We start from the raw sequence: 25,498 nt of genomic DNA, 5'->3' as shown, positions 1-25,498 counted from the left end.
AACAACCCAGGAATAAGAAAGTGAGATGGGAAAATCTGGAAACATGAAAAATAAATAAAAATGCAAGAAAAAGAGGAAAAATAGTTTTATTTAGAGATAAAAGTCAAAGCAGAAAAGGAGTGCAATAGAAACAGTTCTGATGGAAAGAAGCAGAAAATACAGCAGAAGACAGCAAAGGAAGAAAAAATAAAGACTTTTAATAATTATGACAAAGACAAAAAGTTTGGATGTAAACTAAAACATGTTAGTTAGAAAACACAAGCAGAAAAGGTGGATTAGAAAACAAATCATGAGACCTGCAACCCAACAGCTGTTTGAAAAGCTAAAAACATGAGAGGTAGATTTATAAGAATGAGAAATAAAATATAATAAAACCCAAATAAACAGCAGTTCAGAGGTTGTGATGATAACTCGGTGTCTCAGCTGTGACTTCTCACACACACACACACACACACACACACACACACACACACACACACACACACACACAACACTGGTGTTTAGACCTAAAAAAATCTCCATATTTAACTTGAGAAGCATAAATGCACTGAAACAACAAAACAGCCATCTGTGAATGACATCCTCCTGATGATGAGCAGCTCCTAAAGGTGGAGAACATCCATCTGGTTTGTCTTAGGAGGAGGCCTTGTCCACTTTTCTGAGGTCGTCCACGGCAACCTGTCAGTACGGCGTGAAGCGGTTGTATCCTCCTCTGTACAAGCTGGCCTGTTGACAGAACCAACCAGGTGTGAAACATGTTTGTCTACAAGAACCAGAGGCTGTTTGGACTCTGCTCACCACGGTGCCAACTCCATACGTGGTGGTTGGTCCGACTGAGTGGTGGTATGGATCTGCAGCAGTTGCAAACACGCGTCCGTATCTGGTTTAAAAAGACTTAAATGGGTCACAAAAATCCTTTATTTGACTTTTTAGCTTCAAATGTATGAGGTGTGGTTTGTAAAGTCAAAAAGTTAGAATTGAATAGCAATATTTTGTGTTGTTCAGCCTGTTAGAAGAGAAGATTGTTTTTCAAAGTCATATTTTCACCATGTCATTCATACATTAAAAATTTTTCCAACTAAATATTTAGTTAGCAAGCTAAATATTTAATTAGGAGTTAAGACTTAAATATTTATTTTCCAAATGAAATATTTATTTAGCAAACTAAATATCTAGCACCATAAATAAATGCTTTATTTAGCAGATTTAGCTCCAAACTAAACATGTAGATCAGAGCTAATTATTTAGCTGGTAACTAAATATTTCAGATTCAGATTTCAGATTTATTGGCCAAGTAAAATTACATTTACAAGAAATTTAGCTTCGGTAGATGTTCACTCTCTAAAACATACAACTACAATAAATGAGAATAAAAATACATAAAAATCACATAACATGTACACACACACACACACACCTGTATATTTACATATATTTAGTTCTACCTGTAATATCTAGTTTGAACACTAAATGTTTAAGTCACACTTCGATATTTTTTTGCAAACTCCAGTCACTTCAAAATTTAGGTCACAGCTACATTTTGGAAAATTAGTATTTAGTTTGGCGCTAGCATTTTAGTTAATAACAAATTATATATTTATAGTATATCTCCAAACTAAATGTAGATTATAAGTATTTAGTTGGTAAAACAATTTTTGTTTGTAAACTAAATATTAAGTTCTGACCTAAATAATAACTTTACAAATGAAATATTTAGTTTGTTAAACACATATTTACCTATTGGCCTAAGATAAAAATTTTGCCTTCTAGCTAATCTCAGAATTTTAACATTTATAAATGTATCAATGACACGGTGAAAATATGACTTTGAAAAGGGAACTTTCATTTCTACACTGTAAAAAAAAGTCCAGTGAACTTAAAAAAAGTAAAGCAACCAGTTGCAATACAATTTTAAGTTCAGTCAACTTTTTAGGTGCTTGTTTGTGCTGTTTCTTCTGTATTAACTTAACATTTTGCAAGTTAAAACGTTCAACTGACTTAAAACTTTAAACTCTCCAAACAAATTGCAAGTTGGATTTTTAACAGTGTATCTCTTATGACCCAAAATATTGCTGTTCAATTCTGACGCTTTCCCTTTTTCACCGTGTCAGCACTCCATACGAATTAGCATATTTCATAATTTTGATTCAATTCATTATTAAATATTAGATAATTCAAATCATCACGTTATTTGATGTTTTCCTGCAAATGAATAATTTAAAGCAGAACAAACTATAGAAATATGTATTTATTTATTTATTTATTGGTAATAATAATCCAGATTTGTGTTTGTGTTCATCTGCATACCCGTCGCTGTATGCTGCTGTGGCAGCAGTTGCTGACTGAGCTACTCTGTAAGCTGCAGGATAGCCACCCTGCAAGAGAATATTAAAAATACTTTAACACAAGAATATACTACATTAGTACTGTTTAATAGATATGTTAGCAACATGCAGCTGCTTACATAGACTTCTGCTCCATATAGGCCATCCTGATACACAACCCTGAATAACAACAAAAAAAAAAATCACATAAACATCAGCGCGTATGGGTCTGCAACCTGCAGCTCTGGAGCCACAAAGTTCGTTGGAACTTCCGCAATGACTCCAAATAACTTACAGCTAAAAATTATGATGAAAAACTGCAGGTTTTAGCAATTTTATGTATTTTTTGATGGAATGATTGAGTGGAATCAAACTGAATCATTTAATTCCCATTACAGAACGGCGGTAGTGATTTTTTTTACCCAAATGTCCTCATCATGTATCAAAACATTTTTTTTTATTTTAATACCTGATGATGGAAACAAAACTGTATTTTTTCCAAAATGAAACAAAATCTTATAATAGATATTTATAGAAGACGGAACAATGTTTTATGACTTTAATCTCTGAAAAAGACTAAAATTATTAATTTAATTCAGACTTTACTGACAAATATGAGAAAAAAGAGAAGTGGTCCATATCTTCTTCCGTAGAAATTAAAAAAAACTTTATTTTAATTTTTTCTTCACGGGCTGAGGGGAAAATGGAGCTTTGTGTTGCAAAGGTGGCAGACTCCCGGCACAGACAAATGAGAACAGAAAGCTGAGAGAGGATTTTTATTTTTCATTTGTGACCCCTTTAAAAAAGGGTCAGCAGCCCTGATCCTCCAGGACCGCCATCCTGCGTGTTTTAGTTGTTCCCCTGTTCCAACCCTCTTGATTCAGAGGTTGATTCATCTGTTCAGCCGCTTATCGAGCTCTGCAGAAGCTTCTTACTCAACTGCTGATTAAAATCAGGTGTGTTAAAGCAGGGAAACAACTAAAACATGCAGATTAGCGGCCCTCGATGGACCAGGATTCCCGACCCCTGATCTAAAGGAATCACGAGATGTCAGCAGGGGATGTAGCTCAGTGGTAGAGGTCCTGGGTTCAATCCCCAGCATCTCCAAAGAACAGAAGTGTCAGGATCCAGGGTCTTACCCAGGGTAGGCGGGCACAGCAGCAGGAGTGGCCGCTGCAGCCCGGATGGTGTTGTAGACGGCACGGCCCCGCCCCCTCAGCGCAGAGCCCCGATAGGCCAAGGTAGGAGCCGCCACAGGATACGGGAAACTGGCCACTACAAGAAACAGGTAAACTCAAGAGTCAACTCCCTGTGAAGCTAACTGGTGAATGGCCTCATTTTGATATAGCACCCTCTTGGGTTCTAGAACCCCCCAAGGCGCTTTACAACACAACCAGTCACTTCACACCCTGGTGGTGATGAGCTACGATGTTGCCACAGCTGCCCTTGTGCACACTGATGGAGGAGAGGCTGCTGAACCCAGGGGCCACCGGTTCCTTTGACCACCATCGGCATGCAACGGGGTTAAGTATAGCAACAGACGGGGTTCAAACCTGCAACCCTGCAGTTACAGGGTAGGCACTTAACTCCTCTGCCACCGTCACACCCGTTTGTCCCTTCTAGGCTTTAAAATGAGCCTTTACTCACCTGTATAAAGTTCAGGTGCGTACATCGCCCCCATCACAGGGTTGATCTTCCACCCAGAAGCTGCCATGACACAACAACACATTCATTATTGCCTCGTTTATCTTTGGGTCAAAGGTCATAACCAAACCGGACGACATCTGCATTTCTTACTTGAAATGTCACCGTTTACAAGAGGAGTCTGCGGCTTTTTGGCCACTACTCTGGCAGTGGCGTTATTCACCTTTAAACAGATTAGAAAAATGCTTTTTTTTTATGTTGAATGTGGAGAGAACTACAAAAACAAAAGATCTTCCTTCACCTCGATCTTTCTCCCTTCTACGATCGTTCCATTCAGCTTTTCTCTCGCCCGGTCGGCCTCAGAGGCACTCTCAAATGTGACGAATCCAAAACCCTGCATGTTTTTAAATGGATCCATTAGAAAAATTAAATAAAATCCCTCCAGATCATCTGATAGTGTCTCCTTGTGGCTCACCTTTGACCCCCTCTCATTGAAGATGATTTCTACATCAAGGATCTTGCCAAATTGCTGCAAATTTCACAAAATTTGTGTTAAAATAATGCGACAGCAATGGTTTAAGCATTTTAGTGTGAAGGGCTGAACAACGTCTAGCTCCAAACTCCATACCCCAAACATCTGGCGAAGGTCCGGGTCTCTGAAGCGGAAAGGGATGTTGGAGACGTGGAGACGCTTCGGTTGGGCCTTCCCTGAGCTCTCCTCATCACTTCCACTTCCTGCTCCGCCTCCCGATGACCCCGACACACCGAGCGATTGGGGGTCAGAGGTCGCGGGAGCCAGAGGGTCCTCCTGACAGCATGGCAACAAACAGGTGGATAGAGGAAGGGAGACAAAAGAGGACGCAATGGAACAGAAACACAGAAAAATAAAAGATGGATGAATGAATGAGACAGGACAGGTGTGAGGACAAAGCAGGAGAGTGAGCATTACTAGAGAGAATTAAAGACATCATATCTGTTAAACGATTTCAACAAGAAGGTTCAGCAACTTTCCGCTTGTGTAAAGATTCACTGCGTCACATGGCATTAGGCAAAGATTGTTTTCAGTAGATCAGGTGATCCAAAGCATGAGCATTCAGCAACCAGTGATCCGTCTCAGGCAAACGTGTGAAGAGCTCGACTTTAGTAACGAGTCTAGGAGTCCATGCCTGCAGGAGATTATCAAAACGCACGTCTAGAAACAAAACTGTAAAAATCAGCAAGGTACATGTGCATGTGCTCACGTCGGCTGTGGTAATGGAGGAAAACGGTTGGGAAAACTGTAATTCAGACTGAAAGACAGCACACAACAGAGGTGAGTACATGTCTGCGTGAAAGAGTTTAAATATGAAAACGTGGAATCTGATTGGCCAACGTTCCCTAGCGATGGATACCTGCTAGTTTCCTAGTTGCAGGTGACTTCCTGTACGGAATTTTAAATAAATACTTCTGCTCAAACCTGCTGATTACACTACAAAAACTGATTTTACAAGAAAGTAAAAAAAGCCTTTATTTTAGACATTTTCTCTTATTTTTAATCCAACAAGAAAATCAAACGTGTCTGAAAACACCACTACTTAAAATAAGGTAATATCTTAAAGAGCAAGTCACCCCCTACCAGATTCTTACTCAACTCCCACTTCCTGTTTGAAAAATGCAACAAATGCTGTTGCCTAGCAGACCGAGAGGGTGGTGCCGCTAACAAATACACACACTCACGACATTGTGACATCACAATGTACCATCTGACATCATAGTGTACCTCTTAGCCAATAGTCAATGCATCGCTGACAGTTTTAGGCAGAATATTTAAATTTTAACTAAGATGCACTAAAATGCGGAATTATTGACTACACTTGTCTACAGCACGATCAGATACTCATTTATATAGTTTATCAGCAAAAAAATGTTGATTCGGAGTGACTTGCTCTTTAAATATAGAAAATTTTTGGGGGGGTTTTTAAGCGGAAAAAAAATCTGCCTAAAAAATTGAACAGTTTCATTTTTTTGCAAAAGTTTAAGAATTCCATCCATCTTATCCTATAGGGAGCCTAAGTCTCCTCCCTTTCCAGTCGGCTCACGGGTCCTCGAAAAAAAAAACCAATGAGTGCAAGTCAACGGGGCTAAAAACGTTATTTTCTAATCCGCTTTGCCTTATGCCCTGGATCGCACAAATGTTGGACTTATATTTAAATGAAAACTAATGATGGGTGTTTCCACCACGCCAGTCACATACTTTGAGATTTATCAGCTTATAAAAGTTCGTAATTAGCGTGACTACAAATCGGACGTCGGGACATCGCATATGTGACGTCACCGCAGAATCTCCTTTCCCCTAGCATAGCTGCTACTCACCACAGGACCAGATTTATGGTGGTTCTTTCCTTCTGAATGAAGGATTTGAAGTTTGCTAAACTTACAGCCATTTTCCATCTGTTGTTCTCCGTGTCTGGTTCGATGAAGTGCATTTGTAATCCTGGACTCACACAAAACCTAAAAAAATTGTTTCCACCATCAAAATGCGTCTTTAAAATCCACGGACATCATACGTGAAATCCATGGCACATCCATCCATCCATTGTCTGAACCTGCCTTGTCCACGTGGGGTCACGGGGGGGCTGGTGCCTATCTCCAGCGGTCAATAGGCAATCAGGCGAGGTACACCCTTAGACAGAGTGACAGTCCATCGCAGGGCATCCATGGCACATGACAAGCAGAATTAAAAGCAATGTTTTTAGCCCGGTTGACTTGCGTTCATTTTGTCGTTCTTCAGGGAAGCCATGGTCCTGAAGTAGATGGGCGTGATTTAGGCTCCTTATCTGCAATTTCTTTACTCAAAATAAGAAAAAATGATCATTTTTAAGAATACTTACTTTGTTTAATTTTTTTAAATATAAATAATAAATATATATAATTTTGGGGGGATAAAAAAATCTTTTTTTAACAGAGTCAACATTTTCCATATGGATCAATAATAATCACACATTTCTTTAACTGATAATGAAAACTTTTTGCACCCGTGAGTAAATGGTCTACATGAAAATATTCATGCTGCTAGAGAATGCACAAATTTACTAGATTTAGTTTCACTAATCAAAGTTTTTCAGTAAAACGGGTATTTACTTTGTCCAAAACTTTTAAGTTAACCCTATTTTTTTGTTTTTCTTCCGAAGACCCAGAGTTTTTTCCCCCGGCTTTTTGAAGAGCAAATCACCCCCAAATCAACTTTTTTTCTGATAAACTATATAAATGTGTGTCTAATCGTGCTGCAGACACGTGTAGTTAATAGTTTTGCACCTTAGTGCATTTTAGTTAAAATTTTAATTTTCTGCCTAAAACTGTCAGTGTTGTGCCGTTGTCAGGTTAAAACTCTGCACTGCATTTGAATTTAAATCTGCCACCGCTATTGGCTAAGAGGTGCCCTAGAACGTTAGCTGGTACATTATGATGTCACAATGTCGTTGTGAGCCTGTGTGTGTGTGTGTGTATTTGTTTGCAGCTCCGCCCTCTCGGTCTGCTAGGCAACAGCATTTGTTGCATTTTTCGAACAGGAAGTAGGAGTTGAGTAAGAATCTGGTAGGGGGTGACTTGCTCTTTAAAAGTCTTTCAAAAAATGTGTGATTTTACCTGCTTTTAATGATCTCGTAACATTGGTGGTTTGTTTGCAGCTTGTCTAAATTCACAATATGTTTTTATTATTTTAGTTAAAAAATGAAAGAAAGCACAGATAGCACAGTTTGACACACTAATAAATACTTTAGCTCTGTATACGTGATCTTCAACGCTTCAGTTAACTTAAGAGTAAAAAGAATAATTAGAATTTAGCCAACATGGAGGCTAGAAAAGTGTTAATTATAAAGTTTTGAAGATTGTTAGGAAAATTTCTGAATTAAACTAATGACAAAAATATTGATTTTGATATTTTTGCAGCACAAACATGTCCTCACTTCTGTTGTACTCACACATCAGAGCTGAGCTCTGTGACCTGTGTGTTTAAACGGCTCCATGCAAAACATTCACTTTCCCACAATGCATCACGATGCTCTGTGTCCTGATGCGTGTGTGTGTGTGTGTGTGTGTGTGTGTGTGTGTGTGTGTGTGTGTGTGTGTGTGTGTGTGTGTGTGTGTGTGTGTGTGTGTGTGTGTGTGTGCTGGTTGAGCAGCCTTCAGTGACTGTTGCAGGGGCTGAGTTAAAGGTATTTGAAAGAACAAAAGTAACAATATTCAGGTTCAGCGAGCCTTTGCTGGAAGGAAAGAGCAGAAACAGAAACAGGAAAATGTGCTACGCTAAGGATTATTAGCATTCTAGTACCAAGAGGCAGATAAATGGAAAAAGGCCTCAGTGCAGCAGTGACATATGAAAGAAAACCGGAGTAAACAAGGCAGAGACGGTGCACAAGAAGCTTTAAAATGAGGAGGGCGATGAGAGGAAGGGGATCAAAACCGAAGGGTCAGTCTCAGGTCACGGTGCTGCTTTTCTGCCAGAGGTTAAAAGTCATCATGGGGCAAATTATTACGGTGGGGGCAGAGGAAATGGTGCACCACTCACACACACGCGCGCACACACACACACACACACACGCGTGCGCACACACACACACACACACACACACACACACACACACACAAAGGCCAGAGTGGAAGGAGTGGGGGGGGGGGGGGGGGTCAGCTGGGGGGTTGTGTCAAGACGTCACGATGCAGGTTTGTGTTCTGGACCTGAGTGATATTTCAGGAGGGGTTAGGGGAGGGGGTCATCTGGTCAGCCTTCCCCTTTGACCCCTTCCCTCCGTGGCGATGTCTCAAGTTTCCCTTCGAAAATCACAGCGGACCCAAGTTTGGCTCTAGTAATAAAATATATAGACGGGGCCACAAAAAACACCATTTATGAGAGAAAGAGGAGGAGAGATCAGCAGCAGAAGCAGGGGGGGGGGGGAACTACAGGAGAACAGCAGCAAATCTAAAAATATGATGACCTGTTTTGTGTTTTTGATTACGTAAACAGTGTTCCTTATAAACCCACAGAATGCATTAATAATAATAATAATAATAATAATAATAATAATAATAATAATTGTAACAATAATAGAAACAATAATAATAATTTCACATTTAAAAAGAGAAAAAAATCTCTAGAGATGAACCAACCTTAAATATTTCATGAAATATGAATAATAACAAAAAACTGCTGCCATCTTGAAATGTGATTTTTTTTTTACTCTTTACAAAATAAGCCTCAGAGAAGACCCCCCCCACCCCCACCCCCCCCCAGCTGTCACCCACATGCCCAAACAAGGACATGAAGAGGAGGTGAGGCTCTAAACATAGACAGAGCTGTTATCTGCTCATGTTGCTCTGCAGACTCGCCGTGACTCCACGAAGATCAGGTTTTATCGGGGCGTTGTGTGAATTCCACTGTGATTGTTGCTCTTACCGTGTTGCTGGGGGCCAGCGTGTCGGCCCCCTCGTGCTGAGGCCCCTGATACACTCTGAGCTGAGGGTGATCTGGATACTCTGAGCTGTGATGAGCGGAGCTGAAATCAAGTGTGGCTAGCCTGCCCGCTGACGCCGGGGGGCCTTGACCTGGTGCTGGGTATGATGGGGGCGGGGCATAGACCTGGGGAAGGGCGGGGTCTCCGTTGCCAGGCCCGGCCTCCTGGGGGGCGCCCCCCTGTACAACGTAGAAATATCACAGCTCTAACCAAACTAATCAACTGTTCTTGTGATGCATTTAAAGACAGAGGAAAATGTACACGCACGCACACACACACACACACACACACACACACACACACACACACACACACACACACACACACACACACACACACACACACACACACATTTCAATTCATCGTCTTACATGAAATTAAAGTATGATAATAAAAATAATAATAATAATGATAATAATAATAATAATAATAATAATAATAATAATAATAATTATTATTATTATTATTATTATTATTATAATAATTATTATTTTATTTTGCCCCCCTCAAATAAGATAAATATGATACAAGACACCAAGTTGAACATAAAGGGTCATTCCACCATATTTGAATTAACATTTAGTTTACTAACAGTGGTCAGAGGCAAAGTTTACAATAAAAACAAAAGTTTTAAAGTCTAATAAAATGTTCATGTTGGTTTAAACATTTCGTTTGATGCCAGAAGCTTCTGCAGCTGATGTTTTATTGTTTGGTGTGAGTTCGACTACAAAACCCTCGTAGTTAGTTATTAACCAGCTGATAAATATCCATCAAACTCAACCATAGCTGCTGAAACTGGAGCATTTTCAGGTTTTATACAGCTTCATATTTTAAGGGTCATATCAAACAGACAGGAAACTTCTATACGTAACAACAAGTGAAACTTCCTGCACCTTTATTTTTTTATTAAATGGCTTTCTGAGACCATTTCAAACCATCCGTCCATCCATTGTCTGAACCCCCTTGTTCATGTAGGGTCGCGGGGGGGCTGGTGCCTGTCTCCAGCGGTCAACGGGCAACCAGGCGGGGTACGCCCTGGACAGAGAGCCAGTCCATCGCAGGGCAACACACAGACACACAGGACAAACAACCATGCACACACACACACACCTAAGGACAATTTGGACAGACCAGTCAACCTAACAGTCATGTTTTTGGACTGTGGGAGGAAGCCGGAGTACCCGGAGAACCCACAGGGAGAACAAGCAAACTCCATGCAGATAGATCCCAGGCCGAGAATCGAACCCAGGACCTTCTTGCTGCGAGGCAAAAGCTCTAACCACTGCGCCACTGCGCAGCCCCATTACAAACCAGTTGTATTAAAATAAAACAGAAAGTCTGAGAAAAGCAGAAATTCCACGGTTAGGGAACAGAAGCATCATCTTACCCCCTTCCTGTGTTCCTCCCTCTCTGATGCTCTGCGTAACAACTGCTGCATGTTTTAATGCCAGCTGGCACCCCCGCCCACCTCGCCATAAGTTCCACTCATCCACCAATCACACCAAACAAAAGAACAAGAGGCCACACCAGCTGTTGACATCTGTAACCGTAAATCAGCTGCTTATCCAGACGGCTGGCTCCCCCCACTAAAAGGACGATTGCCGTAAAACACGCCTTCCTTCTGCTGCAGGACAAGTTTCGGCTCCAACACACCTAGTTGGTTGGTTTATTCACCTGTTCACCAACTTATCAAGCTCTGCAGATGCCTGTCAATCAGCTGTATTTAAATCAGGTGTGTTGGAACAGGAAAAAACCCAAACGTGCCGGACAGCGGCACTCCAGGACCAGCACTTTCTACCGCTGGAATAAACCTTTGGTAAATGAGAAATGTAAGCGGCCCTTAAAGCAAACACATATAAATACCTCTATAAACCATATAATTACATTTAGTAACGGCTTAAACGCTTCTGTGGTTCTGAGTCGTGTAGAAACATTCAACCGTTCAGTTTCCCTCAGTCTTCAATCTGGACTGTTTCAGAATCATGTCCACTCTGTTTGCCTCACGAAAATCAACCAACACGAGGCTGCAGGAGCATTTGTCTCAGACATAAGGTGACAGGTGCGATGTTAGATGTCCCTGTCCATTGTCCTCTGGGTCTCGGTATCCCCAGAGGTGTGATCCATACCAGCCGCTGAGCCTGATTCAGTATCACAGTGTCAGCAAGCGTAAGAGAGTCGGGCTTTTTTGGACTGCCATTTGCTCTCGTCTTCTTCCTCAGCTGTCGGTTTGTGGTCAGAGGTCGACGACTTGCAGCCAGGTGTCCACGGCGACAGCTGTTTCAGGGTTTTACTCGATCTTACGCTGCGGGCTGCAGATGTGATGCCTCAGCACTGGCCAAGTATGAAGCTCATCAATGTGTAGCTTATTGAAGTTAAAGTCTGTTTTTTTTTTGTTTAAAATGTGTTCCTTGCAGCACATCCTGTTCTTTTTTTAAATGCCTTCCTTGGGTTTTGGTATTAAAGGCAGGCAGCTTTGTGTATCTAGCACATTTCATACACAAGTCAGATGGAGAGCAGCTGCTGCAATCTGAGAACCGGAGGATATCCTAATAAAATCAACACCGACGCTCTTAAACTGAACCTAAAAAAGAAGCTTGGAATTTGGAAATTTCTCACTTTTAAAGAGAAATTCTCTCAGGATATCTTTTCAAACACCTTTCTACACTGTAAAATTAAAATTTGTTAATCTTACTTGAAAAAAGCACACAAACCAGCCAACCATCCATCCATTTTCTGTACCCGCTTGCAGGGTCACGGGGGGCTGGTGCCCATCTCCAGCAGACGTAGGGCAAACAGGCGGTTGCCAGTCCATCGCAGGGCAACACAGGACACACACACACACACACACCCAAGGGCGACGGTGGTACAGGAGTTAAGTGCTCGCCGCGTAATCGGAAGGTTGCAGGCTCGAACCCCGCTCACTCTGTCGCTGCCGTTGTGTCCTTGGGCAAGATACTTAACCCACGTTGCCTGCTGGTGGTGGTCGGAGGGACCGGTGGCGCCAGTGCTCGGCAGCCTCGCCTCTGTCAGTGCGCCCCAGGGCAGCTGTGGCTGCATCGTAGCTCATCCCCACCAGTGTGTGAATGTGTGAATGACTGATTGTGTTTTAAAGCGCCTTGGGGGGTTCCAGGACTCTAGAAGGCGCTATATCAAATACAGGCTATTTACCATTTAAGGACAATTTAGACAGACCAATCAACCTGACAGTCATGTTTTTGGACTGTGAGAGGAAGCCGGGGTACCCGGAGAGAACCCACGCATGCACAGGGAGAACATGGACGCTCTTTGCAGAAAGCCCCTAGGCCTGGACGTGAACCCAGGACCTTCTTGCTGCAAGGCAACAGCGCTAACCACTCCACCATCGTTCAGTTTCCATGCAAACCAATTGCTCTTAAAATAATAAGTCCGCTGTAATAAGTTATTATGAGTTGGAGCTACTTAATATTTTTAATGTCAAACGCTCTAAAACGCAAGTTACTATAACTAAGACAATGCACTACACAGTACTTGAAAATTCCTACACTGAACTTGTATTTCTGAGCTGTGTACATTTAGAGGGTAGTAAACAGTAACCACATTTCTATTTACATTGTAATAGTAAAAGTTTAACTTGCATTTAGTCGCGTTTTACTTTGTACACATTTGTGTCTCAACACATAATCACCTTTTTCCTGTGCACCTCCTTGATGAGCTCATAAACTGGGTGGGATTATCAGTCGCTGTTGGTTGTGATCATATCCCGAAGACGGGAGGTTTTGTTGTTTCTATTGGTGATCACAAATCAAAGCAGATCACTTTGACATGTGGGGTCCCCCAAGGTTCTATTCTTGGACCACTGTTCTTCAATCTCTACATGCTCCTCCTGGGTCAGGTCATACACAACAACAAGATTACCTATCGTAGTTGTGCAGACGACACCCAGATCTACCTAGCTCCATCACCTAGTTACTGTGGTCCCCTAGAATCACTAGTTGTAGCTCAACTTGGCACCAGAAGAATGAAAACAGACTCGGGTTAGAAATCTCGGTGTCATAATTGATTCGGACCTGAGCTTCACTGCAGGGCTATGCTGCACCTTCTGCACTGTAACTGCTCCTTCTTTTACTTTGCTTTTTATTTCTTGCATCTTACATTTTCCTCTGCTGTTTTATGTTGTTGCGTGACATTTAATTCAATTCAATTCAAGAATACTTTATTAATCCCAGAGGGAAATTTATTGCTGTAGTAGCTCAGAATAATAATAATAATCAAGTCATCAAAGAGTTGTTGTATATTACAATGGCTGTTGGCAGGAAGGATCTCCAGTAGCGGTCAGTGTTGCAGCCAAACTGAAGAAGCCTCTGACTGAAGACTCTCTTCCGTTGTCGGACAGTCTTGTGAAGAGAATGCTCGGGGTTGTCCATCATTTTCTTGATTCTCTGGAGAATCCTTCTCTGCATTATCTCCTCCAGCGGTTCCAAAACTGCCGAAACTCTGGCTGAGTCCTTGAAAGGGCTTGGAGTTCCTCCATCTTGTTGGCCAGTGATCTCACATTGCGATGGAAGCGATGGTTTGAATTTCCTCTTTCTCTGTCTCCGTTTAGCTCCCGCTCTGCACCCACGCTTCTTGCGTTTTAGCTCATTTGGGATTTGTGGCTTCAGTTGAGGTATTATTTCAACCTTTCCAATGTTAATCAGCTGCTCCCGATTGTAAATCAGCTTGTTGCCATGGTTACGCATCATAACAAATGCTCAAAATGTGAAAAAAGCTAAAAAATAGCATTAAAAATCCTCCAAGCTTCACAGCACCAGAAACAGAAAAGTAAAGTGTCCAAAAAATTACAGTTTTTCTTGAGAAACTAGAAGAAAAAATGTCCAAGAAAAGGCAAAACTTACATATAGTCAACAGAGCTACTCCAACATGCAGCCACCCAGAGCAGCGCAGTTCTGGAAATAATGTTTTGTGTTCTTGCTGATCTTGCACAAGGAAAGCACCCTGAATTGCTTCTGTGAATGAAATGTGCTTCATAAATAAAGCTGCCTTGCCTTGCCTATTATAGATAGATACTATGCGTATCCATCTTCTCAAACTACAAGTTTGCAATGTGACATTAATGGAATGGACGTGACATTTGTTACAGACTGGTTTTTAACGGATGTTTCAAGCACAGTTCAAGATAGGAAAAAGACCTTCTGGTGATAATCAGCTCAGGAGGAGTGAACTAAAAATACTGCTGGTGTGAAGCACAGTGACAAGGTAGAGGGATCCCAGATGCCTTTTGGCATCAGTGGTATGTGAGGGACACTTGCTGCTGGTCTCATTCAGACCAGTAGACTAAAGATAACATTTAACATCCTCTTACCCTTCAATAAAACAAGATATTTACCATTCAGTGTACTTCACAAAGCTCTGATTGGACCTCACTGATTCATTTGTCTCCTGCAACAATTTTAAGGGGTACACCACTAAAAAGATGAGATGATCTTTTTATCTACTATTTCAATAACACATTTTTAGCCTAAACATCGGCATGCACATTGAACTAATAACTTTATTATTTTAGTAACACTTATGAACTCCATTTTGGGTCAAATCAGAAAAGTTTGACATCATTGTTGGACAAATCCTATAAAGAGTCAACAGAACAAATATTTGACCTTCTTGCCAACTTAAATCCTTCTGGCGTCTAAGTCCTATAATAAATTTGCCTTTGAAGACTCGCGAGAAAGAGTTGAAACCACTGAGCTGCAGAACAAATGAAGAGTTTACCTGAACTATGCTGGGGTAGCATGCGGTTGTCTGAGGATAGACGGGTAGTCCGTAAGGCTGGAGGATCACAGTGGGTGAGGAGAGCATAGCCCAAAAAACGCACACAAGGAGACGGAATGGAGGATTATGGGGGAGAAGGAGAGAGGAAGGCAAGGGGAAAGGAAAGGCTTGTAGTCAGAAGAGCAAACAATCAAAGCTGGAAAAAAAGGGTAAAAATCTCAGAGAAGATCCTGGAAGCTGAAAGGAGAGGGGTTCAAAGTGGGTTCTCACCCCACAGGTGTGTCAAACACAAAAAAACTTCACACAGAAACAAGATTTCTGTACGGGAAAGACGGGGTATGAAGCGGTGAAAAGCGAAACAAGTGAGCTTCTGTGTGTCCATCAGTTGATCGTGCAGGATGACAGACAGAAACACATGCTCAGGGTCCCCTTTCAGAGTTATATAAATAGTCAACCATGTCCTTCTTCATGAGTTTATCATCTTACATCCTTTCACTATCACACACAATTTTATGCAAGGTTTGTCCCCACCTGCTGCTACACATTTCTGTCCAATAAAAAACAAAAAACCCAGGCAGCTAAATCTGTTTAATTGTGAAGTGGAAACATAAACACGTGTGAACTGAGGTTCCACCTCAGTTATCCTGTAAAACAGAATCATAGTTCACACAGATAATTAAAGCATTGTCCGTTTACCAGTTTGAAGCTATTTTCCTTTTGCCAACAGAGGGCGTGAACCAAATCCTTTCCCTTCCGTTCAGTTGGCGAGAGGCATGCTGGGATATGAAGTCCGAGTGCGAGCCATATAAAGCAGCGCGAGCCTCTGGCCTTCCTTTTTACTACGCGAGCCTGAGCGAGTCAGGTATGTTCTGCTTCTGCTCATCTCAAAATAACGCAAAATAGATCACAGCGCTCTAATATGAATACAAACATTGATGAATATTAAAATCAAACGGAAACAAGTATCATAAATGGCGGGCAAAATGTGTTTAGGTGTTTAAATGAAAGGATACTCGGCTAAGCTAATGCTAACTTAAACAACGTGGTATGGTAAAGGCCTAGGCGTGTGGTTTCACGAGCCGAATTATTCCACATTTATTTTACCTGATGAGAACTGCTAACTATTCTTGTCCGGGTTCTTTCATTTAATATTTAAAATGACTTATTTGTTAACAAAAGCCAAACTATAGCTTAACTAAATATTAGATGTAGATAAGTCTGCTTTTACTTTAACAGATGTCTTTATCTTTTTTTAAATACTTTGTTGCCAGTATTTAGTTACATTTAAGAAGTACAAATGCATTTTAGTGAGTACTTGGACTAAATCTGCTCTGTTTCTAATGGTTCTGTTTGATGTTGCAGGCACAATTATCCGCCATGCCCGTTGCCAGAAGTTGGGTTTGTCGTAAGACATACGTCACCCCCCGACGTCCCTTTGAGAAGTCCCGTCTTGACCAGGAGTTAAAGCTCATTGGTAAGTTATAGTTAATACTGGCAGTTTAGGAGCTTTGTTTGAAGAAAATGATCTAAATGTTTGTATCGTTTTAAGGTGAGTATGGACTGAGGAACAAGCGTGAGGTGTGGAGGGTGAAGTTTACCCTTGCCAAGATCCGCAAAGCTGCCAGAGAGCTGCTCACTCTGGATGAGAAGGACCCCAAACGTCTGTTTGAAGGTATGTTTAAACTGAGAAAAAGTTAATGGCCGATGATTTAAACGTTAATTGTCAGACTTGACTGTGGTGTCACGAATTCCTCGTCAATGAGGCCATCATTGTTTGCTTTTTATTCAGTTACGTACTGTATGTGTTTGAGCTGTAGTTTAAATTGCCCGTTTGTTTCCAGGTAACGCTTTGCTCAGGCGTCTGGTGAGGATTGGTGTGCTGGACGAGGGTAAAATGAAGCTCGATTACATCCTGGGTCTGAAGGTTGAAGATTTCTTGGAGAGGAGGCTGCAGACGCAGGTCTTCAAGCTCGGACTTGCCAAGAGCATTCACCATGCCCGTGTGCTCATCCGCCAGAGGCACATTCGGTAAGTTTTAAAATGGGGGAAAAAAACGTATGATACAGGATCCATGAGTCATGATAAGGGGACTCATAAGGAAATGTTGCTTCCTCTTCCATCAGAGGACCATCAACCTCTAGCTCTCTTCGTTGAGATCAGTTAAACATTTCATCAAGGTCAATTCGGTATCAAAACCGTATACCTTGCCAGTAGACATTGCCCAGAGCCAATCCTGCCGACGAAGGCTGAGACAGGGATGTTGTCAGGTAAGGTTTGGGGGATTGCACCTCGGGCAATTGGTAGTGCTCACTACACGAGTCCTCAGGCTGATGATTTAAAATGATTATTCAGATTTCCTGTGGTGTCAAGAATTCCTCGTCAATGAAGCCAATAGTGAATCGTCATCTGTCCATTTTTAGGAAAATCTGAAGTTACTCTTAGATGCAATCTTAAACCCCCTTTTTTTTTCTTGTGTTGATAGTGTGCGCAAGCAGGTGGTGAACATCCCCTCCTTTGTGGTTCGCCTGGACAGCCAGAAGCACATCGACTTCTCTCTGAGGTCTCCTTACGGTGGTGGACGTCCTGGTCGCGTCAAGAGAAAGAACGCCAAGAAGGGTCAGGGTGGAGCTGGTGGCGCTGACGATGAGGAGGAGGATTAAGAAGGGTGTTGTCTTGGGAGTCTTTTCATTACTTCCTGTTATGTCAAAATAAAATAAAATTGGTGTCAACCAAAGAACTGAGCTTCTGTTTTACTTTGTAAATTTAATTAAATTTATAAAACCTTAATCTGAATCATGAAGTTTTGAAACGTTTGAGATTGTTCTGGTTTATTACGGTTACAAAAACGAGTGGCATTCCTCGTTATTGGGAAATTTATAATTCGACGTGACGTCAGTAGTGGGCGGTCATTTTATTTCCTCAACTAGGAAGTGAGCCACTAGTTGGGTGTGAATGAACATTTGCAGGTTGAATGTTACTCTCCTTTAGTTCACACGTTGTGGCGGGCCACCACGGCAGTCTTCATGTCTGGAGGTTATTAAATTAAAATGTGAGTATTAAACACGAAGGGCTAATTGTGTCTCGCTAGCATGTTTAGCCACGGCTAAACGTAAAGAGCTAACCGTTACATGGCGAGGATTCCGGCTCGTAACGTGAATTGAAACATGGGCTTCGTTCTCCTGAGTCTGTTTCATGTCAGCACAAGTGAAATGTCAGCTAGCTGTGCAGAAAAATGTTGATCGTGTTGCCGTTTATCGAACGTTGTTAGAACTAGCTTGTTGAAAGAGATCGGGTTAGCTTCTAGTAAAAACCGGAGGGTGAAAACAGCGTTATGCCAAAAGGTGTTGTCTATTCTTTATCTTGAACTAAATAAAATCCATAATTTGAAAAGTTTTGGCTATCCTCGGGATTACAAAATCCACCAGTGGAGGAAGTTCTCAGGTTTACGTCAACAAGTTAAGGTCCCTGAACGCATCAGGTGAAGAAGCGTTTTGTGAAAAAAGCATAAACGTCTGAATCATTAGTCTGGTTGTAATGATTTATTGCGCAATAATCTTTTAAATAGTCGGATATTCTTTAAATCAGAGTTTATTCTAATATTACGTGATGTTTTCTTTCACAAATTTTGATCATTTTCCGATCAGTGGCTTGTTTGTTTTAGCCAGAAAGCACCTGAATAATCAAATCCATCTAAACCTGGTGATGAACCATCAGATCAGCAAACCTGTTTGGCTCTGGCAGCGTGATGCAAAAGTGTGTCATTTATTCAGGTTTCTAATGCTGCATTTATGAAAAATTTCTAAATAAAACAATGTCTAAAACAGTGAAACCACATGTGAACAAGGACTTGAACAAAATGACAGGTAGATGAGATCATAAGAAGCAGTAGACCTCAGTTTCCAAAACCCTATTGTTTTTTGAAATGACAAATACATCTAAAAGTTGATTTTTTGTTGCCATAGCAAAGCAGTTTTAAAATGTTACACATTTTATAAGAATACACAATTTACTCTTATTTTATTCCTATATACAATACCCATATAAAATCAACGTTTTGTCTAATCCTGTGACCTTTCATTCCAAATCAGTTAAAAAGGTTTAATCTACTCACTTTTAATCCTTAACATCTGCATTATTTATAATCTATACTGATGTTAAGCTGAGTGTTTTAGTTCCGTATTTAACTCTAAATTCTCCCTGAGCAGAGCGATGTCTCCTGATGAGCTGGTTTATTTGGGAGTTCTTGCTGCCTCCGTTCCTGTTGGGTTCTTCTTTCGTTACCTCAGTGAGTGGCTCTGGTTATTCCACTTGATCAAAGTCAAGCTCCCTGAAGGAGTTTGTTGTAGGATTAGGAATATTCAAAGTCCTGGATTGATTAGTGTCTCACACACACACACACACACACACACACGCACGCACGCACGCACACACACACACACACACACACACTCATTAGGCTGTCTTGCTTTAACAAAGAATTCTGTGTGCGAAGAAACTGAAACTAAAATAAAATGTACCATTTGTAACACTTCCTGTAAAGCTTTTGTTTTTTTGTTTTAAAAGTTGTGATATTTCCGCCGCTTCAGGTCCGTCTGTGAAGCAAGCGGCGGCTCTTCTTCTGGGCCTTTTCGTCACGGTGGCCTTGTGTCACATCCACACGCTCCACTCTCTTGTGACAGTGATTGGAACATGGATTATTATCAAGAGCAGCTGGCGGTGAGAGATTAACGCTGTAATAACCGTGGATCTGCAACTCGGAATGATCAAATCAGCAGTGTATTACTTAAAGAGCAAGTCACCCCCCAAATCACTTTTTTTTTTGCTGATAAACTATATAAAGGAGTGTCTAATCATGCTACAGACACATGTCGTCAATAATTTGGCACTTCAGTGCATCTTGGTTAAAATTCAAATATTCTGCCTAAAACTGTCAGTGTTGCGCCGTCGTCAGGGAAAAATTCTGCACTGTATTTGAATTTAAATCTGCCACAGCTATTGGCTAAGAGGTATGCTATGATGTCATCTGGTACATTATGATGTCACAATGCCATTGTGAGCCTGTGTGTGTGTGTATTTGTTAGCGGCTCCGCCCTCTCGGTCTGCCAGGCAACAGCATTTGTTGCATTTTTCAAACATGAAGTGGGAGTGAAGTAAGTTTCTTGTAGGGGGTGACTTGCTCTTTAAGAATGAGGCTACAGACGTGTTATGCCTCTGCAGTTCACAAAGAGCTGGACTTCTGTTAACTCAGCCCTGATCTCGGTCTTGCAGGCATGCTCCGGCACTGACTCTCAGCTGGAGCTTTCTCTACCTGTTGTTTTTCCGTTTGGTCACTTGGGTTAATCTGCCAGCACCAACGCCCTTCACCAACGCCGTACAGCTGATTCTCACTCTGAAGGTCTAAAAGAAACCTCAGCGCACGCACACACACACACACACACACACACACACACACACACACACACACACACACACTTGCTGCAGAGAAATGAATCGCAGATGCAAAAGTTGCACATTTCATGAATGCATTTGATGCGACACAGATGGTGAGTCTTGCCAACGAGGTGCACAGCTTCCACACGGAGAAGAAGAGAGACCTGAGCTCCTTTGGGAAGTCTCCAGTCGTTGGCGGTCTGTCCCAAGAGCCGTCCCTCTATGCCATTCTGTCCTATAGTTACTGTTATGTTGGTATAATTACCGGTAAGTCTGCAGAAACGTTGTCCGCCAAACTTTGCTTGGAGAATCGTATTTTTTGTGTGTTGTGCGTAGTAACTGCATGGTTTTATTGTGACAAATTTTATTTTGCATAATTTTTAACTGATGTCTCTCTTTGTCTTACTTACTGCCACTTGTCCAACATTGTGAGTCCACTTTATTTCAGTATTACTTTGTTTTCTCACACCTTTCCTTCTCAACAACGCCCTCTTTTACGTTCCAACCGCACCGTTCTCCACTTTTCGTCGTCATGTCGTGCATTATCTGTTTTTTCATCCCTCCTTTCTCTCCTCTTGATTTTCTCCTTTATCCCATCGCTCCGTTCTCACGAAGGCCCGTTTTTCCGATTCCAAACATTCGTCGATTGGTTGAATCAGCCAAAGCCGCTGGCTCTGCCCTGTTTGGATCCATGTCTGCAGCGTTTAAAGATGGTTCCCGTCTATGGTGCTCTGTTCCTGGCTGTCAACGCCTTCTTCCCCCAAGGCTACGTCCGCACAGACGAGTTTCTGGACCAGAATCTTTCCTACAGGTGATTTTGTGCTTCCTTTCTTTCTCGCAGATCTACTTTCTAATGAATAATAATAATACATTTGATTTAAAAGCGCCTTTCAGGACACCCGAGGTCACTTGACAGGAAAATATAATCAGTAAAATTAGTTAAAACAACAATAAAACACAATGAAGAAAAGAAAAAAAATAAATAAACAATTCAAATAAAGTCAGAGGTCATAGGCGGATTTGAACAGATGTGTCTTGAGTCTGGATTTGAAAAGGGTGAAACTCAATATTTCTGATGTCTGGGGGGAGTGAGTTCCAGATACGGGGAGCGGAGCAGCTGAAAGCTCTGCTCCCCATGGTAGTGAGACGGGTAGAAGGAACAGCAAGATGGAGGGAGGAAGCCGATCGGAGGGAATGGGAGGGGGTGGTAATACTCATACAGTCTGAAATATATGGAGGAGAATCTTGAAGATGGACCTGAATTTAACTGGAAGCCAGTGAAGCTGCTGGAGAACCGGGGTGATGTGGTGAAAGGAAGGGGTTCTGGTGATAATACAGGCTGCTGAGTTCTGAACCAGTTGCAGTTTATGAAGGAGTTTGTTGGGGAGACCAAAAAGAAGTGAATTGCAGTAATCGAGACGGGAGGTGACGAGAATGTGGACAAGAATGGCGGCAATGTGAGGGGTAGGGGAGGGGCGGAGACGGTTTATGGATCGAAGAGGGGAGTAGGCTGACCGAGTTATGTTATTGATGTGAGCATGAAAAGAAAGTGAGCTGTCGAGGATGACACCCAGACTCTTAACCTGAGGGGAGGTGGAGACTGTGGCGTTGTCAGTAGTTCAATTCAATTCAAGTTTATTTATATAGCACCAAATCACGACAAGAGTCGTCTCAAGGCACTTCACATAATAAACATTCCAATTCAGGTCAGTTCATTAAGCCAATCAGAAATAATGTTTCCTATATGAGGAACCCAGCAAACTGCATCAAGTCACTGACTAGTGTCAGTGACTTTAGCAATCCTCATACTAAGCAAGCATATAGCGACAGTGGAGAGGAAAACTCCCTTTTAACAGGAAGAAACCTCCAGAGAACCCTGGCTCAGTATAAGCAGCCATCCACCACGACTCACACACACACACACACACACACACACACACACACACACACACACACACACACACACACACACACACACACACACACACACACAAAGTAATGTGTCTATGGTTACATTGTGATTTCTTAGTAAATATTCCATTTGGTGAGAGGTAAACTTTATTGTATTTATCCTAGTGGATCTATAATTAAACGGATAAACTAGTAGTAGCACATCCAACGTCAAGGAAAGCAAAAAGTTATTATCAGGAGAGGGAGAATGTTTGAGTGGTTAGCAGCAGTGTGCTAGATGATGGCCCCCTCCATGAGGCCACCACAGCTCAGCAGAACATCATTGTAGCTTAGTTAAAGAAAAGCTGTCATGATTTGGAGATGGTGGAATTGGTACCAACAAGAAGAAGTTCAGTTTTATTGCCGTTGAGTTTGAGGAAATTAGAGGTGAACCAATATTTGATTTCCGAGAGGCAGAGTGTAAGGGAGGAAGGTGGGAGAGTGGAGTTGGGTTTACTGGAAATGTAGAGCTGGGTGTCATCCGCGAAGCTGTGAAACTGGATACTAAATTTGCGAAAGATATTGCCAAGAGGGAGGAGATAGATTATGAAGGGGAGGGGCCCCAGGACGGAGCCCTGGGGCACGCCTGACTTGACTGGGGAGGGTTTTGAGGAGGATTTTAACTGGATGAACTACATAGTAAGGATGATTCAGAATCGTCTGAAGTTTTTACACACGTGCTTGTGTGAAATACGATCAGTGCGTGACGGCTGGACATCGAGCTGAATAACACTCGTTTTGTTTCTCTCCATCCCCAGGCTGTTGTACATGGTAGCGGTATTTTTTGTGTTCCGGATGCGGTTCTACGTTGCGTGGTGTGGCGCTGAGGCGGGCTGCATCAGTGCAGGACTGGGCTGCTATCCAGAAAAAGCTCTTTCCAAACCTGGAGGCGGACCCACTGTCGGCTACAGGTCATCATCAGGCTGCTGTCTGTGTCTGAGCTGCTGGATGTCCTCATTTGTATAACACATGGTGCTAAATAGCGTCCAGTAAAGATGATCAGCGAGTGATTATGCCTCTTCCTTCTTGTGGACAGCGCCGATCCATCCGCTGAAGAGAAATACGACTTCAGAACCATCCAGAACATCGATTGCTACAACACCGAAGTCTGCGTGAAGGTCCGACACGGCATGCGTTACTGGAACATGACGGTGCAGTGGTGGCTGCATCACTACATCTACTCCAGCGCCCCCTTCAAGTCCTACACACTCAGGTTTGTAAAGCAGCAACCAGTTTAATGGATGCAGCCTGGAAAGTTCACAAATGTTTTTCTTCCTAGGGCTGGCTGGACCATGTTCATCAGCGCCTACTGGCACGGATTACACGCTGGCTACTACCTCTCCTTCCTCACCATCCCCCTGTGCATCGCTGCAGAATCCGCCATGGAGGCCTCGGTCAGAGCTAAGCTCGGACCGCGCGGCCAGAGCATCTTCGACTGGATTCACTGGTTCCTGAAGATGAGGGCGTATGACTACATGTGCATGGGCTTTGTGCTGCTGAAGGCCTCCGACACCATCAACTACTGGATGTCCGTCTACTTCGTTGTGCATATTGTTGCTGTTTGCTGTATAGTGGTGGGCACGGCCTTAAAGGGAGGAAAGCGGGGGGTGAAAAGTGAGGGTGAAAAGACCGAAAGTGTGAAAGAGAAAACTGGAAAGAAAACCGACTGAATGGAGGTCCAGAAAAATGCTTCTCGGAGCTACTTTGAGACAAGCTGGAGTTCATTTAAGTCTCCTGTTGTTGTTTTTTTTAAAGAAACATTTCATAAGTCCAAGGTCTTCATCATCAGGTCTGTGTTAGTAAAAGTACAGATAGATGTGTACGTGGTAAATCCCAGAGGCAAAATGCTGTCAGTGTTACCATGACACTCCTGCAAACTTCATGTTTTTAATCTGACCTTCTAACGGACTCTTAAAGAGGCAGGCACTTGTTAAGATTACCGCACACAGTTACAGTCTAAACGGTGAAAAATACTCCGGTTGTGACGGGATTCAGTGTTTTTGAGCCTTTCTGAGACAGACTGAGTCTTTCTAAAAATAGCTGAGTGTCGCTTCTGTGGCTGTGGAGTAAAACAATCTTTATTGGCCTTCAAGAGTTTCAGCAAAACAATTCAACACTTTCATTTGTTTTCTTGTGAGCATTTCTTTGATTAACTTCAAGGTGTGGAACACTGATAACCGATTATTTAATGATTATGTCTGACTCTTAACGGGTCACTCTGAATGTTTCATGCAGACTGAACATGAAAATAGTCTCCTACACCTATCTCCTGCATTAGCTTCTGATAGAAAACAGACGGTGAAACTCTAGGATTAGAAATCCTGACAGATCTACGTCACACTGTCACTAACATTCATGGACTCACCCATCTGGACTCCCGACGGGGAAGGCTGTTGTTGGTTTAGCGCCCAGGAAACGGCAGAGAACGTCTCTGCTAGTACAAGCTAACTGTTAGCAATAGCAACTCCACCACACAGCAGAACTCCTCCAGGCTTGTGTTATTGGTGGAGATAAAACATCAACGTTGCAGAGCAACCAGAGTCAGTGATAGAGTCATGTTGCTGTTAGCCAATCAGAGGAGAGATGTCCAAATATCAGGAAATAAGAGCCCAAATCCTGCCTTCTGAAGCTTATTTTCTCCTCCAGGTGGCATTTGAAGACCTCCCACACACACACACATACACATACACCCCACCCGAATACAACTTACAAAGCATTCGCTCCTACTGGAGACCACTGCAGATGAATTGATTAAACCAGTGTTCCACCCCTTTAATTCCAGGTAAAACATTTCTGTTCAGAGTTCTTCTGCAGTGTTTAAAAGGTGTCAGCGGTAGCTTCAATTAGAAGAAGATGAATTACGACGAAGAACACGAGTCCACACACTGCCAAATGTCCTCACTGCCATCAGGGTTC

General features: G+C 42.2%; 3 protein-coding genes across 6 annotated transcripts; 2 read left to right on the top strand and 1 right to left on the bottom strand.

Annotated features, from left to right (window-relative positions):
• Positions 1 to 376: 376 nt before the first annotated feature.
• Positions 377 to 15,518, bottom strand: rbfox1l (RNA binding fox-1 homolog 1, like). 3 transcript variants are annotated; one of them, XM_054741383.2, is made up of 12 exons: positions 15,203 to 15,518; positions 9,397 to 9,633; positions 4,597 to 4,776; positions 4,444 to 4,497; positions 4,270 to 4,362; positions 4,122 to 4,191; positions 3,972 to 4,031; positions 3,464 to 3,599; positions 2,465 to 2,504; positions 2,308 to 2,375; positions 799 to 880; positions 377 to 726 (listed from the first exon to the last, which is right to left on the bottom strand). In XM_054741383.2, exons 1-12 carry the CDS (start codon positions 15,287 to 15,289, stop codon positions 682 to 684), a joined length of 1,152 nt encoding a protein of 383 aa, XP_054597358.1. In that variant the 5' UTR covers positions 15,290 to 15,518; the 3' UTR covers positions 377 to 681. The 3 variants fall into 3 exon arrangements, with proteins under 3 accessions (XP_054597358.1, XP_054597359.1, XP_054597360.1); XM_054741384.2 differs by having other exon boundaries at positions 802 to 880; XM_054741385.2 differs by lacking the exon at positions 15,203 to 15,518 and adding an exon at positions 10,842 to 11,125.
• A 411-nt stretch (positions 15,519 to 15,929) lies between these two features.
• On the top strand, positions 15,930 to 17,939 carry rps9 (ribosomal protein S9). Of its 2 annotated transcripts, XR_008563381.2 has the most exons (6): positions 15,930 to 16,064; positions 16,565 to 16,676; positions 16,752 to 16,874; positions 17,044 to 17,230; positions 17,326 to 17,469; positions 17,685 to 17,939. XR_008563381.2 is itself a non-coding variant. In XM_015950343.3 (5 exons), exons 2-5 carry the CDS (start codon positions 16,580 to 16,582, stop codon positions 17,860 to 17,862), a joined length of 585 nt encoding a protein of 194 aa, XP_015805829.1. In that variant the 5' UTR covers positions 15,930 to 16,064; positions 16,565 to 16,579; the 3' UTR covers positions 17,863 to 17,939. The 2 variants fall into 2 exon arrangements, 1 of the variants encoding a protein (XP_015805829.1); XM_015950343.3 differs by lacking the exon at positions 17,326 to 17,469.
• Positions 17,940 to 18,111: 172 nt separating this feature from the next.
• On the top strand, positions 18,112 to 24,704 carry mboat7 (membrane bound O-acyltransferase domain containing 7). The gene is made up of 9 exons (XM_015950340.3): positions 18,112 to 18,251; positions 19,408 to 19,487; positions 19,789 to 19,918; positions 20,471 to 20,597; positions 20,743 to 20,899; positions 21,248 to 21,443; positions 23,341 to 23,493; positions 23,619 to 23,795; positions 23,862 to 24,704. The coding sequence occupies exons 2-9, from the start codon at positions 19,412 to 19,414 to the stop codon at positions 24,250 to 24,252; spliced, it is 1,407 nt and encodes a 468-aa protein (XP_015805826.3). The 5' UTR covers positions 18,112 to 18,251; positions 19,408 to 19,411; the 3' UTR covers positions 24,253 to 24,704.
• The last annotated feature ends 794 nt before the right edge of the window (positions 24,705 to 25,498 follow it).

This window comes from Nothobranchius furzeri, chromosome 5 (assembly GCF_043380555.1).
Source record: "Nothobranchius furzeri strain GRZ-AD chromosome 5, NfurGRZ-RIMD1, whole genome shotgun sequence".
Classification (NCBI taxonomy): Eukaryota; Metazoa; Chordata; class Actinopteri; order Cyprinodontiformes; family Nothobranchiidae; genus Nothobranchius; species Nothobranchius furzeri.
This window is presented reverse-complemented; position numbering and strand designations above follow the sequence as displayed.